This window comes from Styela clava, chromosome 1 (assembly GCF_964204865.1).
Source record: "Styela clava chromosome 1, kaStyClav1.hap1.2, whole genome shotgun sequence".
In the NCBI taxonomy this organism is placed as follows: Eukaryota; Metazoa; Chordata; class Ascidiacea; order Stolidobranchia; family Styelidae; genus Styela; species Styela clava.
Genome location: NC_135250.1, coordinates 29,553,214 through 29,572,014, shown reverse-complemented (window position 1 = coordinate 29,572,014; position 18,801 = coordinate 29,553,214). Strand labels below are relative to the sequence as shown.

The window sequence follows — 18,801 nt, the reverse complement described above, 5'->3', positions numbered from 1 at the left end:
AGAAACAATTTGAAACTTTATTTTCGGAAACAAGGTGGTTCAGGGTAGTGTATTTCAGAAATTTTTAGGATAGGATAGGATAGGATTTACATATTTATCCCGGGGGGAGAGGAAAGCCGATAAGACGGCTTATCCATATGGCGAACCACGGCCTCTCGTCCGGTTACCATTCCAAGTCGGGTATGGGATTAGTTTTACTGTATTGTTTGTTTTCGGAAGCATGGACTTGGTGGTGGAGGAAGCCGTAACCGACCAGCGGTTACGTGAACCACCCAACGACGGCGAGGAGTCCAGCAATCCTCTCGCACATAACCATCCCTGCAGGGGATTTGAACCTGCGAACCCACGCAGAGTAATTAGAGGTGCGGTGGCGAGCGTATTCCTAACGCTTAGCCCGTTGAGCCACACCGCCGCGCCGTGGGCCGTAGTTTTGTAACTTTTTTGTCCGACCAACGAAAGACAGTCAGAAAATCAGTTATCAGATACAGGCAAACCGCAATCAATCAATTTTATTTCGGTCACTCTGAAAGAAACAAAACAACAACAAACGGACAAACAAAATGCAGAGAACTTGGAGGACGGGTATAACTTAATAAAAAAGTTAAAAACGTACAAGTACGTGCCCGTCCACCAAAAACAGTCAAAAAAACCACAATAAAACAAAATCACGATGTAAAATCGGGCAATACCTTTTAAATCAATTTTAAAATGTGAGACACAACAATCAATCAATCAATCATCATTTATTCGTCAACACAATTTAAACATGGTATGATATATAAAAAAATAATTACAAATACAAGTGGAAACTAACTTAAATTGTGTGACAGGAGTCGCGAGGGACCTCAAGAGGTCTTCAGGCAGCGACACCTAAGTGCTAAGTACAACAGTGCTTTTCTCACAAAAATATGGAATAAAAAACACTCGTTGACGTAAAATGGTGATGCTGTAGTTCAATTTCATTGCAAAAAAAACACAGTGACAAAAAATTGTTACCAAAAAACAAGCTCGTTAAATAGATTGAATGTTCCACAACCGGCCATGCACAAATCATGGATTAGGGTATCGGGTTCCTCTGTCGCCTTCGACCAGTTCTATTTAAAATCATTTCATCCGATCCGACGCCTCCAACATCAATATCGAATGTCCACTCACCACTCAAACGTTAAAGTAGGTGCTTTGTAGGGTTATCAGCATTTGATGCTATTACATTTTCTTAGCACATATAATCAGTGGTGGAATCCAGAGGATTCGTGCGAAGCCGTGATACTCGTGATACTCAACGGCCATCTGTTGTTAGTGGTTTCCATATCAGAGAGAGCCCGTTTTTATATTTATGAATCGTTGCAAATAAACCAACTATCAGTAACAGCAAATTGGGGTTGAATGGTCTTTTATGACTCTACTTTCAAAGTAATTCCTGCTTCTGGGAGTAGAAAGGAAAATGATCATTGTAAATTTATACTGTTAGCTACGCGAGAAAGATATAGTCAGTAATCAGTATGTTAAGTTTATAGTAGATTCTTGCCAAAATAACCAAATTATGCTTGAACGTTAATAACTTGTAAATTATAAATAGATATTTAAATTTCCGTCTTGTTTCTAAAGAGGTTTTAGAGAGCGAGTCGCTTGATGAGCAGGTTCTTTTCTCCTTAGACTATTTTGATTGTCGTGTTTTGCGGACCACAAGGCGCACTTCAACTTAAATTCCTTTTCTCAACAAAAAAAAATTGATCGTGCGCCTTATAAGCCGGTACGTCTAATCGGAAATATATACTACTACAGTCTAATTTATGAATAAAATAATCTAATCACCTTTGATGTATTATTTCCAGTGTGGTTGAATCCTATGTTTGTAGAAAAGTGATTAGATTGGGGATTGTTGTCCTATCGGCTTTCGTCTTCTCCTGGACAAATATTAAATTAAATTTCACCCTTTATTGCAATCAATGGTATTTATCGTATAACAAAGTTATGTCGAATATGGGAATAGTAAATCAGGTATTCGTTCTAAATGCATGGACGCTGAAACACAAGAACACACAGATTGCAGCAAATGATTAAATTATCAAGAATTTTTAATTAGAAAAAAACTTTTTCCCAAGTCTTACAAATATTTGTGAAAAGTCATATGCCACAAAAATCTTTTCATCTATCTCCTAAATCTGGCAAGCGTCGTTTTCGATTCAATTTCATCATGTTTACGTTCCATGCCGCCATCGGGTCTATCGTCGGCGCTCTCGTTTGTGTTCTGCCTCACCGTACCGTGAATCTGTCTTTGGTGTTTCGTATTCAGAATACAGAAAATACACGGTGAAATAAAAGATAATGGACTTTCAACACAGAGCCGGTGGTAAGACAGGTGGAGGTGGTGTGGCCTCGTTCTCTGATGCAAATAGAGATCGCAGAGAAAGGTTGAGACAGTTGGCCTTGGAAACGATTGACTTGAATAAGGTAAATTTCTTATTGTTTCATTTCGTTTTTGAGTATTGAAACCCTGTCGAGTTTATGTGTCTATGATTATCTATATAGGTAATATATATCCCGTACTTTTGCATATTCTGACTTTTGAGATAAATAAACATAATGCCTAATAACTAAAACAATGAAGATAATTCAGTAATTTATTACTCCATTAATGCACTATTGTTTTACAAACAACATGGTCTTATCTTTCTATCAAGGCAGTAAGGAGTCAATTTTGAAAGTGCTGCTATACCAAAGGTATTTTGTTTTTCAGGATCCATATTTTATGAAAAATCATCTTGGCTCGTACGAATGTAAACTTTGTTTAACACTGCACAACAATGAGGTGAGTGATATATTACATATGATTGATTTTGTTATTCCAGTTTTGCACAATCACCAGATCTTTCGTACAAAGCGCTCGCCAATAATGCAAAAATATGACATTTTAGAAAACACCTCTGTCATATTTCAGTATTTCTAAATAACGAATAGTGATTATCCAATTGAGGGTTGAGGTTAGGAAAGATTATTTGAATTTCCAGTGCCATCTGCATTCCTAGCCCTCACTTGAACTGGATAATTAATCCTTTTTATTTTGAGCGTTGCTGGGGGCTTTGTACAAATGAGCTGAATTACGGTAACTATGTGTAACACCACGTTGTTGTTTTCTGATATCTCCCAGCCCTTCAGGTCTCAAGGCAATAAATGTTTTCTCGACTCTCGATTCAAGAATAATTCTCTCTACACTTTGATATTTCAAAATTTGGGATGCTTATTTATCAAGTGTTTTGGAGAGTCGACGTTTATAAACATTTTCAAACCCATCATTTTTATCATAATACAGCCTACAACAATACGCTTACAGATACTTGCAGCTAGTTTTAGCCTAGTCTATAGCAGCTTACCTTGGCACTGATATTTGATTATTGTGACTAAACTAAAGCTCAACGAAAAACATTGACAAATGAAATATACCGTATATGCTTGTTTTACCGCCCGATCTTGAATAAGGGCCCGTATGAATAGCTGCCCGTGTGAACAGAACATAAAAATAAATAAGGGCTGGTGCTTGAATACCCGCTCGATGTAAAAGCTGATTTTTCAGTGGTAGAGAACAATAGGAAATAGAAGCGCTTTTGTCACAACGCTGTTGAATTTTAAGTGCCTGTGTCGCAAAACTTCCTCTTTTGTGGATTTGTACCTGCGGTGCGTAGAAAAAGTCAAAATTCTCGTTATTCTCGTTCAAATCATACTTGAGAAATGGAAATAACAATATATTAATTATTGTAACGATCAAAAATAACAAGCGCCCGTGCTTGAATAGGGGCCGGTTTGAATAGGGGCCCGGTTAGTGAGTTGGTTGAAAAAAATGTGGGCCCGGGCTACAAAACGAGCAAATACTGTACTTTATTTATAACTAATTTTTGGAAACACAACTAAAACCTGACAAAAAACTTGAGTGCCGCGAAAGCGAGGCAATGTTTAAAACCATGCCTGAGTATCTGTTTGGGCAAACAAAGTGCCTGAGTGGCTGCAAAAACTACAATTGTTACGTCATCGTTGACGTTTTGCTAAATGATCATTGTTACGGAAATAAACAAGGAAATCATTGCTCAGCAAACTTTCATTTGTAATTACTGCTACATATTGTGTTGCCATAATTCTGCACATCTCATTACCTGCCTCAATTTTGAAAATTTCCTCTTTCCAGGGAAGTTATCTTGCACATACTCAAGGTAAAAAACATCAAGCAAATCTGGCAAAAAGAGCAGCAAGGGATGCAAAGGAAGCCCCAGCTCAACCTGCTCCAGCCAAACCCACCATTGAAGTCAAAAAGTTTGTTAAAATCGGACGGCCTGGGTATAAAGGTAATTAATTAATAAAGAAATCTGAATAGTTTAATGATCAAGAACGGGGGTAATCTGGAGGAAAGTTCCTCTCCTCAATTGACGTACAATTAAGACATTTTTGAATATACGATGGTTTCAGAATTGCATCGAATATTTTTTCCGAATCGAATAGAATGTTAAATACTTGTAATACTAATCTAACGTAGTTGTATTGACTGTTTTACACTGATGGGTCTTTCAGACACATATTTAGGGGAAATACGTGATCTATCACTCAGATTGTTCGCTGAGTGTTCACACACAGTAAGTAACATTCTTCATCAATAACTCAACTTCAACTACTTGATTATTATTTAATTAATGTTGCATTCTTTTTTTTTTCAGTGACAAAGCAAAGAGTGCCCGATACTGGACAACAAAGTTTATTATTCCAGGTCGATTATCCTGAGATCGTTGATATAATCATACCAAAACACAGGTATGAGCTTCTGTCTGCAAATTAATTTTAATTGTTGTACACAGTGGCGTAGCCAGGGGGGGTGGTTCTGCGGGTTGAACCCCCTCCCACCCCCTTTGAAATGTAAAAAAAAATATCATTTTTCTGTATCATAGATAGCAACTATTCGTATCATAAAATGCTTTTTAGACCCCAAGACTAATAAAAATACGCGTATTCCAGCGTTCGATCGGACCCGCTAGCTGTTTCGGTCTAACTTGGCAAATAAAAATTTCAGCCCCCTTTAACCCCCCTTTGAAAATTTCTGGTTACTCCCCTGGTTGTGCATGAAGTGGGACTATGTGTCGTTGTTACAAATTTTCGATAATCAGTAATTTAAAAATTGCCTTTTATCAATTTAAAGGATTACCGGTAATTGTTTTAAAATTCTCAGCACTCAAAGGTGGAATAAGTAACTAGGAGGGTATTATCATAATATGGGAAGTGATATTTTCCCTGAATTTTGCTGTTTCATTTAAATAAAGGGATATGCTTTTTATTCAATCGGGTTTGCTCCTTTGCATATTCCATCAAACAGTTAACTCACAGTCGACACTGCTAACGGTTTGCAGCTGATACATGCTGATATTTGAGCATTGTCCTCTTGCATTTTGACTATGAATATTCTATATAATCTTTTACGAATTCATAGTTTGGAAGTTGTCATCTATTCAAATCAATTTATTGTTAGTTTTATAAGGTATTTTAAATCCATTTTTTTTTGAGATATTGAAGTGACCAAAAAGTCTTTATTTAATTTCTGAAAACTTAAAATGTAGACTCTTAAACATTCTTTTCCAAATACAAAATTATTGAACTCGCATAGCCATTTGCCTCTCTGTGCTTTTTTTAACATAACCCAATTTTAAAATATATTTACTATTCCATATTTGTAAATTTTATTAAAAAAATATTAAATAAATAAAAACAAATTGCCAATTGACCTGCAGTAAACCTTTGAAAGAAGTCCTCATTCACCATCCCAATGCATATGAATCACGCAATAAATACCATTGCAAGCAATAAAAAACAGGAGTCCTTTTGATTTTTGAATAAATATTCTTTTTTTGTTTACAGGTTCATGTCAGCATATGAACAGAGGGTAGAACCACCGGATAGAAAATGGCAATATTTACTGTTTGCTGCGGAACCTTACGAAACAATTGCCTTCAAGGTGAGGGGAATAAAAAGTGTTTCATTTTGGATAGAATAGGATTTACATTTTATCCCGGTGTATAAATAGACGTTAAGACTACTTAATCTATGACGAACCAATGTCTTGTCCTGTTACAAATTATTGCCAATCTGTTTCCATAACCAGTCTAGATTGGTCTAAACCGGTTTGCCCTAGTTTGCGATTACAATAATTTGTCTTTTCGCAGGTGCCAAGCAGAGAAATTGATAAGAGTGAATCAAAATTTTGGACTCACTGGAATAAAGAAACAAAACAGGTGATTTTACTTGAACTTCCAACTAGGCTTTTTGTGTTTCATACCTTCAAATGGTGATAAAGAAGTCAAAACTTTATACAACTTTAGGTTCAAGATTTACTTAACATACTACATACTTTATAGTCCGAAGCAGCGTTTCTCAAACTTTGTTCCGCAGAACACAGATCGAAATTGCTACTAAATTGGTCTATACTTAGGCGATTTTGTGCCGTAAATATGTCTCCTGACTGGCGACAAACGGGCGAAAAGGACTTGCTATCTAAACAAGTGGACGGGCCTTGTGCCAGTCTTCGAAACCACTTATCAATTTTACCTTCTAATTTCTTGGTGTTCCATGAGGCGAGATAATAAGCGTAGGTGTACGGGGGCAAAAAAGTTTGAGAACCGCTGTTCTTGAGCCTCACAGAGTCGATTTTTTTTTAGAACCCTAGTTCGACTCGGTTTGATTGTATATTTTCCCCGACTTTACACCCCCAATTGAATTTACCACATCACCTCTTATTCATATTTTCAAACCCATTCAAAACTCTGTTTCAACCACATTTCATTTTCTTTCAGTTTTTCCTGCAATTCCATTACAAATTTGAAAGACCAGGGGGAGATGACAGAGATGAAGAGTATCAAATGCCTCCACCATTATTGAACTCTGATTTACCACCGGGAGTGGCACCACCAGGCCCGCCTCATGGCAGCGGTAACATGCCACCACCACCAGGCAATATGCCACATGGAGCTCCACCTCCATATAATATGATGGGTCGTCCACCCCCTGGTATGGGAGGATGGGGGCCACCCCCAATGGGTTCGGGCCCCCCAAAACCTGTCCCACCTCCCCCACCAATGGCCCCGCCATCAGAAGGTGATAGTGACGCCCCAGAGAACTAAACTTTGATCTGCCGTTACCCTAGAAGTACGGGCTTATACAGAGATGCATTGGACTATGATTCTCTTTGCACCATGAAACGGTTTTATGGTATCACACTTTGGACTATGACGTCATATTATGATGACACATTTTAGACGATGACGTCATATTAATCTGACACATTTTCAAAGATAAAATCACATTTTGTAATATGCCAACATGAAGTTTTGCACATTTTGTAATTGTAAAGATCGGTTTTAAAGTTGGATTGGCGGCATTGTTTATAATCATATAATAAATTGACTTGAGGGCGGGCATCTGAGCTTTGCAATTCCTTCAGCGTTTGAACAAGAAATGCTCAGTTGCTAGAATGTTTTTTGAATCTACTTTCTGAGTGAATTTATATGTCTCAAATAAATACACTTGAAGAGATGCAATGTGATATATATATAAGAGTTTGTTGGGTGAACGAGGTGTTACCAGGTTTCTTAATACGCAAACATGAGTGCTCAAATTCTATAAATTCAGCAATCCTTCACAAGAAAACGGAGCAGAGCACTTAATTTATACGGTGTATAAATATGTTATCGAGCGGAATACCAGTACAGGTTAGAATTCATGGGTGGGTCCACCTAGCCTTGTAAGTGTGACGTAGAAGGTTATTACATATTATGAATAATATTCAGTGTTGCGAAAGTGGAAAATAATAAGCCTCATGCCAAAACTAAATTTAATCGCAATCTTGACAAATTCCTTGAGCTATTTTTCAGGTAGAACGTCAAATTTTGGTTTTAGTTTGGTTGTGGCAGCATTAGACTAGAGATGTACCGATACCACTTTTGTCGCCGATACCGATACTATGTAATTATTGCTTAATTAGGGGTGCTGTGTAGGGCAGACTGGTTAAAACAATGGTCTTTGAGCGTTATTCATAGTACACATTATTTCAGATCGAAAAAAAGATATATCACATAATATGAAATTAATGTTTGGAGTTTGCTTTAACTGATTAAGATACATTGTACAGTAACGCTAGTAATCTCGGTGTTCAATTAGAAAACTCATAAGCCGGGATGTCAAATTTGAATTTAATGTTAATATTGCGACCTTCGAATATCGTTATTCGTGTTTAAAAGAATATCGAATATCACCCACACATTCTAGCGCCACCGTCCTACGTTCAAATTAAAAGCATTCAACAAATATTTTATTTCGTGGCTAATCGTAATCGACGCAATAAGTCAAAGCCAACATGAAAGAATATCAATCAGCACCGACAAAAAGAAGGCCTACCTATAACCGTCGAGGATGTTTTTTACTTTACTATTTTATACTATTTTACAATTGCTATCATATATTTTGAGACAGTCTAGGGCTAGGCGGTCATGCTAATATATCTATAAAGTAATTGTGTAGTTAAACAAAATTAAAACGAGAATATCGGTCAGAGACCGAAGACTTATCGATCGAAAGTTAGGGGATCCCCCAAAACAGAAACTGCTTTCGATTCGAAAAATTCTGCAAACCCGAACTGGATTGTTTTGATTAGTTTTCAGCCAATATCAGAAATGTAGGAAACAATAGCCAACTTCCCATGTCGTCGAAATACTACTCGAGGAAATACTTTTATGAAGAATTCTGCAAATCCGAACTGGATTGTTTCGATTAGTTTCCAGCCAATAGCCTATTTCTGTATTTACCAATCCTATAGTTTGTGTTAAATACAACGGCGCTAACCCAGGTTGCGACGGCTATTCAAACACAGCCTAGCGATATTTTGGTGAGGAATTCTGCAACCCCGAACCTGATTTAGGGATATGGACATTGCTTAAACTTTAAGGAGTAATTATAAGTAACGAGATACGATCTCGCGGCGTGTATCCTTCGCTCTGACTCAATAGTGTGGAAAATTTCTCGAAGGAAACTTGCGCATCGCGACGACGTCAAAGTTACAAGAGAGATATGGACAAGGCTCAAAGATTAATCACGAGATACGATCTAGCGGTGTGTATCCTTCGCTCTGACTCACTAGCGTGAAAACTTGCGCATCTGATACGCACACACACATTCAGCGCGTCTCGAAAATCTCTCGATTTGTGAAAATCCAGATCTCTTCATCACTAATTAATTAATAACTCGCTAATTATACGACATAATTCATCCAAAATCAATAGGATTCTGGTCCGAGATATGATGAATGCACATGCAAAATTTGGAGCAGATTCAACCACGCCTTCGTGAGATATCGCGTGCATCTAACAGACAGACATACACACATACAGACAAATACCTATCAATATACTTACCGATCTTAAGATCGATAAGTAATTAATACCTGCGTAGAGGGATAATTGTGTTGGAATTTAGTTTATCGATGTCGACGGACTAAATGACACTCGTACTTGACGACAAACAGTCAGAATTTATACCCGTGCCAAAAGTCTATGTGCCGTTAATAAGGATAATATATTTCTTCATAATTACTATGTAATATTAAAAATGTCAATATAAAAATTTGACAGCGAAAATAGCCAAATTAGTTGAGCTAGTTTGACTGATAAATAGCTAAAAACACGTGAATCCTGTTCTCTCGCGGGGGTGGGGACATGTATTGCTCATAGCTCACGATCTCTTCAGACAAAAAATAAATTAAAAAGTAGTATTCCAACTAATCTTTCAAAACATTCTGGACCATATCAAAAAGGTAAATGTATCGGAAATATCGACCTTAATCTAACCGATACCGATACATGGCCGATACCGAAAAAATGGCCGATATTGCCGATACCGATACATCGGTACATCTCTACATCAGACAAGCCAGATTGAATGACCCAACGGGCCGGAATTACCCCGCGGGCCGTAGTTTGTTCATGTCAGGGTCAGATAAAAAAAAATAGTCAATGGTGGTTTGACACGGTCAACAATCTATTCCCTTTGGTTCAGCTGCTTCATCCCTTCATCACGACTCACTTGGCACTGACAAACATTTTCGCTACCCTATTTTTTAAATAAAAATAGAGTAGGAATCAGTGGAATGGCCAGCCAGTATCTAACTTACCCTTCCATAGCTTTTACATTTGTGTCTTTGTTGCGTACGAAAGCAGCTTCTAAAATCGGAAGCAATTGAATTGCCGGGAAGCGTTAGATAAGTTTTACTCAAAGCAGCGATGCCATAAATCAAGGCTTGATTCTTAAGAACTACAGCATACAGGTCTTCACAATGCCAAACAGAATGCCCGGAGGTGGAACATTTATAGCGACACCTGAGCCCTGGTCACATGACCCGTGACGCGCTGCCACGTTTTGGCTTCTGTTTTGAATACCAAATTTGACGACTCCTTTTCGGCGACATTCGATGACGACACTCGACTTCTAACGCTCAACTCTCACGCAACTCAGCCGCTTCCAGCATTTTACTCAATCAAGTTAAGTTCTTTTATTGTTTCATCTATTTTATACTGTTTTATTGCTACTGGATTTTAATACAACATACAACAAGGATCTTGCACATTTTATTAGAGGCTTCTAAGCGGAAAAGGAAGTGTAGTCTTGGCACGCGGAGTTTAGGGGACAACAGCAAAAACCCTACACATATCCCTAGAATATGCGTTTATCCTGAAGCACCCAAAACAGTTGTGTATCCACAAACAAACAAACAATACCCCCAAGACCATGTCAACCCATAAAGAACACTTTTTCTTCAAATTAGAAGCATTTTCTGATATTTTTATAGACATTAAGATAAATGCATATCATAGCATATTCTACAGAAAATGTGAACAAAGTGATACAATCAGAATAAATCGTTAAATATATACAACTTTATACATTACTGCATATATACAAGGCTTTGTGAAAAGACATGGAATAGGATAATACACCATACTCTGGTCTTGATAATAAGATTTGATGTTTATTGGACACGTCAGTGGACATAACGATCGTTTTGCATTTTATGCTGGAACTCTACTTCTTATTCTTTGACACGTTTCTAAAAAGTCGCTTTTCTCTTTGATTACTGGACCAATCTCTTTGAAATTTTCAGTGCTTAAATTTTTCGCTAAAACGCTATTACTTTTATTTATTTCAAATATTCCGGCGAGCTGTATGAAATTCGTTTTCTGTGTGTGCTATGACGTCATTCGAATTTGCCTTTAGGTGGCGCTACGTGTCCATATATTTAGCGTAGCTCTCTTGTTCCATATGAGATGATTATAAATAGTTATCCACGAGAGAGAAAAGGCAGTGAGACATTGGGCAAACCACCGTTGTCGTTGTAAATGTCACGTACCACAGATTCCGTGTTTAGTTCCTTTATATCCTGAGCAAGCGAGCGATTTTTACGTCGATTTTTTTTCCGAGTTTAGTGTCTTCATGAGCCGCTATCATTGTGATGGTTTTGTCGAAAGAGGACGCTATTGAAAGCTGGAACAACCTCATCGGATCTGCGAATCTTTTCAAAGCACGAGAAACGCACCCATGATCGCTCCGAGACAGTTACGGAAAAGATCAAACTCGGAATGCAGTCCATTGGAACACTAACCTTCACATGGCAGAAAGTGTTGTGTAAATATTTTGCATATTTACATGCTTAGTTCTTATTCATTGCTGTTTCGTTGGGTCCGAAATTGCATTGTAAGACTTCGACCTAGTGCGAGAGAAACTATATCTCTTGATTTCTTCTCCGATCGATGGGCTGGGGGTCGGCTGCCTTTTGGTTGTGTCTGCTGTTTTTAGTATTTACTGCTGTTAAGTGTAGAGATGCCGTATAAATAAATACCTAATCCGGAATTTGGAGTATTTTGATCTAACTATCACAGTGGCAAAACCCTATCTGTGACAATGACGAGCACGTCAGGATTTGGTCCAAAATATCGCTAGCTAATTCGCCTTTGAATGGGGCAGTAGGGCGGTATCGGAAATAATTATTTCGCGTTCTTTATGTCATTCATAGCAATGAAACAATAATTTATAAAATCAAGAGCTGCCGACTCGCTTCTTGTTGCTCTTTTTTGTTGACGGAAAAAAGCTACTGATCCGTCTCGCCCTGGAAGGCGATTCTTCGATCGTGTTTGTGACAGTTTTTCTACGCGCCTTTTTAGTGATCTTTTTGTCAATAGGCGAAGTGTTAAGACTCGTGGATAGCGATTTATGCCTTGGAACTTTTTTAGATTGAGAGTCAGTAGTACTCGAATCACTGTCATCAAAAACCTGGTCTTCGTCGCTTTTTTTAGGTGAAAGTATTGTTGGACCGACGTTTATGACCTCACAATTGGGATCTTCAGGCTCGTCCAGTTGGTCGTCGGACGAATCAACTCGCTGACTTTTTGGATGTAGGAAAGAAGAGAGCGATGAAAATACAACGGTTTCAAATGGACGATGAGCTTGTCTTCGACTCCTGTTTAAAAAATAAGAGTAAATGTTATTACCCTGAGCTTATTGGTTTGAAACGGCTTACCGGTAGTTTCAATTAGCCGGAATATTCTCATCCTAATGCAGTGGTTCTCAAACTTTTTAAGCCGCGTCCCCTTTTTGTAGTTTGTCAAGTCTAGCACCCACCTCACGAATAACTAGCTAACAATAAGCTATTAACGAGAATATCGGTCAGAGACCGAAGACTTATCGATCGAAAGTTAGGGGATCCCCCAAAACAGAGCTCTTACCCCATAGTGACACCTTGTGTCCCATCACTAATTAATTAATAACTCGCTATTTATACGACATAATCCATCTAAATTCAATAGGCTCCTGGTACGACATATGATGAATGCACATGCAGAATCTGCAGCAGATCCAATCTCACTTTCGTGAGATATCGCGTACATCCAACAGACAGACAAACAAACAGACAGATAAACAGACAAATACCTATCGACATACTTACCGATTAAAATCGATAAGTAATAACAGTTAGGAATTCGAATGTATTTTCTAGAACCTGTGAACTAACAGCATGAAAAATTGGACATAACCACATTGGACCTCGGATTCTACCACCTCATCAACACACCCATTATGCGTGCGGAGTCTTCCCAAAGACAGTAGCTATATATATATACCAGAATGGAGGTAACTAATTTTGTTCTCCTATTTTACATCAAGTTGTGTAAAGGAACTGAAACCTATGTACAGGGGGTATATTCACTTGGCTGACACAAAAAGTCCCCGGACTCGTAATAGAACTAAAGTATTCTCAGTTCAACAGGAAGGCTTAGGGAAAATCGGAATAAAATTATGGCCTAACCCTAATTTGAACGTATATTATAATGAAGTTACTAAACTGAGGAAAGGGGAATGTAAGAAAGGGGTAATAACAGCTTGCTAATATACAGCTTGCTAATATGACTCACGGACTAAATATCACTCATGAAGTGACGTAATCTTAAGACTCAGTAAAATAAAATGTATGAGGGTATTTACCCTGGTACATATACTACGGGAGTACCGCTTTTGGAACAGAGCCCTGTCTGCAGTGAACAAATAAAAAAAAATCGACAAATCTATGACCCAATGCAAAGCACGGACCTCCTGAAGTATGCGCACCAAGATGGCGCACAACCTGAAATCAGATTGTGTAACTGTAACAGGTAAGGGTTCAGGTTGTGTGACATCTTGGTGCGCATACTTCAGGAGTATCCAAAGCACACTCTCACCTTTCAATGCCTTCGAATTTCCACTGCAGTATGTTAATCCATTCCTGCCGTTCTTCCTCAGATGTTGTGTACATATAGTACGTGCGTTCAGGCATTTTGATTCTATGGAAAATGTAGAATAGAATTAAGATGAGATTTTTATAATAATCCTATAGAAAGGAAAGGGAATAGACGGCTTAAATAGCGCAATTCTTACCCTGATCAACAGGACGAATGCGAGCGTAGATAACACTGGAATTAAAATATAGACTAGATTTCCTGAAATTAGATTTTAATAATTACTGTAAAAACGTCACAAGTTTCATTATTTCTTTTTAAATTTTGGTTTTAGGAAAATGGGGGAGGGGGGTTCCAAAATGTTGTTTTTGTAGAATTTAGAAAATGATAATCATAAGCAAGGAGCAAAAATTGCGTCACACAGTATCAGTAAACGTCCCAGGTGGATGTACTTCGTGACCTACCACCTTCGTCACGTGACCTACAACCGGTGGGAAAAGTCGTATTTCGAGACCGAATTATGGCATGGTGCTTGTAGGTAAATAGAATCCAGTGATATGTTCTGGATAAAAGATTCAAGTCTAGGAAAATGGTTTTATCAAACGCATGATGCGATAAAAAAGTCGCGAAAAAGTCTTTCTATTGTGTTGACTTCAAGTCAGTATTGAGTATATATTATCGCATGTAATCGCTCTGTTGTACGTTACCAAGCAATTAGTAAAGTATGAAAACGATTGATCAACAATAATTATCTTTAATTTCTGAGTTCTTGTTTTGAGAAAATATTCTTGGAACAAAAAATCCTTCCGTATATACTATTGACTTATGTTTCCAATGTATGATAGTTAGTTAGCTTGCACTTTACTTAATTTTAGTGTGAATGGTACTTCGTGGTTTGAAGCAAATTGACACGACGCATGCAGCGGGTATTACACAACGCAAATAACGATACAATCACACGTTTATATAGTATTGTTTATTAAATTGTTCATCATATTTGAAAACAAAGTAGACCAATGAACAATTTTCGTTTGAAACGTGGACTAAGAAATGCGAAACAGCCATAACTGAACTGACATAGAAATAAACAGATGAATCACATCACGCTATGATTACAATACATTTATGACTATTAGTGACGTGATAATGTTTTTATTATGACTCCATAATTTATTTAGCATACGCTATTATTGTGTGCCTGTTTCAGATTGAGTATATTCAATCAGAATAGCTTCTATGACTGATTGAATATACCAGCAAATAAAGTTTGACATATGCTAAGGTAGAATTTACGACATCATTCATATGTTATACATCAAGAACAAACCAGGTCCGAACGCCGATCCGTGTGGGACTCATATGTTAATATATTCAAGTTCAGATTCATTGGCAGAATAATGAACTATTTCACCAAATTTCATATTATGGTGTTTCAGTCTAATAAAATGCCAAAAACTATTGAAACCGTTTTTTAACGCCGAAATCAACAACAATATGACATTGTGAATTACGTTGCTATATGTTTTATGGCACTTATAACTTAAGTGGTCTTACGCGCCATTGATCAATTTGAATTAAAAATCCCATACTAACGTATTATACAATATTTACAAATAAATAAATATACAATCAAATCAATTACAATAAGTAACTAATCCTAAATATTTCTGCTCGTAGACAAAACAAATTCGGCGCTCGGGAGGTATTCGTACCAAGATGACGCACAACCTGAACAACCCTAACCTTGGTACACATACTATGTTCAGGTTGTGCGCCATTTTGGTACGAATACTTTGGGAGCACCACAGATTTATTGCCAGTTTCAATAATGTTCATGTTAATAAGCACTTTTTCCAAAGTCAGTTCCAGTTTAAATTTTCTGGGTTTGCGAATGACTCTCTCGTGACGTATTATAAGTATAGCAAACTGCTGTTAAAATAGATTCCAGGACTCACTTACCCAAAAGCATACGGTCTTCCAACATGGGACGCATCAGGTTCAAGAGACTTGTACGAAGTCAGATCAAGAACTCCAATTGGATGAAGGTCTGTGGGTTCGTTGTAGTAGGCTAACTTGTAACCTCTGAGAAGAAACCATCGGATATACCAGGACTTTACTGATCCGCCTCGCTTTGTCATGAATCCTTGTTTTGAGACGAACTGAAATGTAATATAAAGTGTTGATGTTATTTAGAAAAAGAAGAATACTAATGGAACGGCCTTGCCTCCGTTTTAATAATGTTTTTTCGGCGCTCCGGAAGTAGGTGTACCAATATGAAGGTAACTAATTTTGTTCGCCTAGTTCACATCAAGATGTATAAAGGGACTGGAACTTATGGGCAGGGGATGTATTCACTTGGCTAACACAGACAGTCCCAAAATCGTAACAGAACTAAAATAAAATTATGGCCTAACACCGGTACACACTCTAACCTGGCACACATACTACGGGAGTACCATTTTTTTCTAACACCGCAAGTCTCAAATCAAACGCGAAGTGTATTGAAGGTGATTGGAATTAATGTCAGGTTAGCGGCATCCAATTATATTATGATGTCAAACGATGTATTATGACAACAATAGGTAATTTTTCGATTAAGCTAACAACCATCCTAAAATACATTTCATTTAGAACCTAGAACCTTGAAATAGTAACATAAAGTAGAGTTCTAACCCACCCCCGACTGCTCCCAAGAGTCGCACATATTCTCCATATCTTTGATGGCTTGAACCATAATCTGTCGTCGTTCGCTCTCATTGACTGACTGTGTTACTTCTTGCATAACCTGGAAAAATTGTCAAAGCCAACTGTGAAAAAGATACGTGTACAGATTGATATATTTAGCGAGAGAACATTGTACACAAACCCCCAATTTTCCATAATCCATCCCTACTTTTATTGCTTATTCTCACCATTTGTTTACAGTTCAAAAAAGTAATCAAATCACATAAATGATTTTGCCTGAATTTTAAAAACTCATTTAAATTTAAAAAACAAATTATGTTATTTGAGCCTAATCGAACTGAAATAATCCTTTTGGTTTTTGAAAATGATCACGACATATCAATATATATATAGCTATTCTAATCAATACTTTTTTATGCATAGGAATTAATATATTTTTTACCATTCCGGTTATTTTTTTTATCGTAAATCAGCTTATTTCCAAGATAATTGTATTTGTTAGTACTCAACACAAGACCTCCCGCCCCCGCCTCTCGTGACTAGATACTGGGATTATGATGTCGAGTTTTTTAATGCTGTCACGTTTTATTGATGCATTGAGTTTCTCAGTATTTTCGAATCAACTTATTATCAAATCTACTTGGGGATTTAGCGTACGTATCTTGCTCGTAAGTGAAATTTTATAATGTATACAATTTTTAAACTTGTTTATGGCATCATAATACATTACAACATGGCTTATTCTGACGTCATATGCATTCTTCATTGTCGAAGAGGGCCCACAAAAAGGCATAGCCCGGTTTCTCATTGTCTAAATCCGGCCATGTTATGCGCATAAAATATCTTGTATAAATGTTGACACGATTGACTCATACATAAAATTTCTTACTTTTTGTGCTTGTGTGACGTCTTTAAAATCTTTATGCTGAGAAGGCGTGTATTTTTTGAGTTCTTTGAGAAACAGTGGATATTTGCATATTCGTTGAACAGGTGAAATAATAAACCCTTCCAAGTGTAGAAATTTTCGACTCTGACTTTCAACGCTGGTTTTCCATTCCTGAAATGTTTTATAAAAATATTATTTCGATGCATGTGCTAAATCCTATGTGATACCCATATATGTGACCTATTTATGTGCATGTGCAAAAATATATGCGATATTCATACATGTGACATATTTATTTTTATTAGCGAAATTCTATGTGATACACATATATATGGCATATTTAGGTGCATGTGCGAAATTGATGTGATAATAATATATGTGAGATACTTATGTGCATTTGCAAAAATCTATGGTATAGTCATATACCAAGTAGTAATAACTGAAAGTTGAAATAAATTTTATTGTATGATACATGAGAAATACAAGCACAATAAAATTATTAATAAACAATAACAAAGAAAACCCTCAAATTTTTTTTTTTTTTTAATTTTTAGTGGTTGGAGATGGATTTTTTTTTCTATGAGGCTATTTTTTTTTATTTATTTCAAATATTTCTGTTAGATCTGTGGGATTCGTTTTTGTTTGCTATGACGTCACCGAACGTTCTGCGTAAGCACATCAGTTGATTTCGTGCCCGGCGTTTGCCGGTGGATCTACTACTTGCTTAGCAAAAGTGGGGAGTTTTTTATGCCGAACGGTGGACTGTGTTATAATTTTCAAAAATTGTCGAAATGCTCTACGTGTCCATATATTTGAGCATAGCTCTCTTGTATTAAAATACGAAAGAAGTTCTCCCACCGTTATTAACTCTTGGAAATCCGGATCTTTCTCAAGTTCGTAACAAACTTTTTGAGCTCTTGTGAAGTTGGAGCAGTATTCATCGTAAACACTGAACTTGTCTTTCTGAAAAATAAACAAAAATTATTTCAATCGGTGTGGGCGGTTTTAGGGCGTGGCCCGTGAAGTATTCGACCTTTGGGAAGAGGACAATGCTTTGAAGCTATGTCAATCGGCAAGGGTGATTTTAGGGCGTGGCTCATGAGGGGTCGCCCATTGGAAAAAGGACGACGTTTTGAAGATATGTAAACACTGAACTTGTCTTTCTGAAAATTAAACAAGAATTTTTTTTTTTATTGACGTAGCCGTAATAAGAGGAATCAGACACGGACTTCGCTATTGCGTATAACGATAAATTAAAAAACCTCAAGGCAAATAGCTATGATAACTACCGCATTCGTTGAAAAAACAAGTGCGGAAACAAGTCACACACCACACGGTATCCAATGACATTCCCACAGTGCCTATAGATCATGAGCCAACCTGCTTTCGATCTAAATGACGATCAGTGACTTTCGATTCCACTCAACTTTTATCGACTGATCGGTG

The 18,801-nt window shown here is 37.2% G+C and overlaps 2 protein-coding genes across 2 annotated transcripts in view; one reads left to right on the top strand and one right to left on the bottom strand.

Moving 5' to 3' along the window:
• The first annotated feature begins 2,223 nt into the window (after positions 1–2,223).
• LOC120334875 (splicing factor 3A subunit 2-like) lies at positions 2,224–7,563 on the top strand. Its single transcript, XM_078115361.1, has 7 exons — positions 2,224–2,454; positions 2,741–2,812; positions 4,181–4,337; positions 4,704–4,797; positions 5,893–5,989; positions 6,198–6,266; positions 6,825–7,563. Exons 1-7 carry the CDS (start codon positions 2,329–2,331, stop codon positions 7,149–7,151), a joined length of 942 nt encoding a protein of 313 aa, XP_077971487.1. The 5' UTR covers positions 2,224–2,328; the 3' UTR covers positions 7,152–7,563.
• Positions 7,564–10,878: 3,315 nt separating this feature from the next.
• The window catches only part of LOC120334748 (rho guanine nucleotide exchange factor 4-like), a 31,529-nt gene continuing 23,606 nt past the window's right edge, over positions 10,879–18,801 (bottom strand). The window contains exons 6-11 of the mRNA XM_078113298.1: positions 18,214–18,318; positions 17,359–17,526; positions 16,462–16,569; positions 15,744–15,943; positions 13,788–13,889; positions 10,879–12,532 (exon numbers count right to left, since the gene is read on the bottom strand). Coding sequence (XP_077969424.1) covers positions 12,112–12,532; positions 13,788–13,889; positions 15,744–15,943; positions 16,462–16,569; positions 17,359–17,526; positions 18,214–18,318 — 1,104 coding nt within the window. The 3' untranslated portion in view covers positions 10,879–12,111. The remainder of the gene's footprint in view (positions 12,533–13,787; positions 13,890–15,743; positions 15,944–16,461; positions 16,570–17,358; positions 17,527–18,213; positions 18,319–18,801) is intronic.

What these genes read in the sequence shown, in the direction of transcription:
- LOC120334875 (XM_078115361.1), top strand. Translation starts at nt 2,329, where the DNA reads ATGGACTTTCAACACAGAGCCGGTGGTAAGACAGGTGGAGGTGGTGTG. An exon ending in AAACGATTGACTTGAATAAG is followed by an intron (nt 2,455 to 2,740) that starts GTAAATTTCTTA and finishes TTTGTTTTTCAG; the next exon opens with GATCCATATTTTATGAAAAA. An exon ending in CGGACGGCCTGGGTATAAAG is followed by an intron (nt 4,338 to 4,703) that starts GTAATTAATTAA and finishes TTTTTTTTTCAG; the next exon opens with TGACAAAGCAAAGAGTGCCC.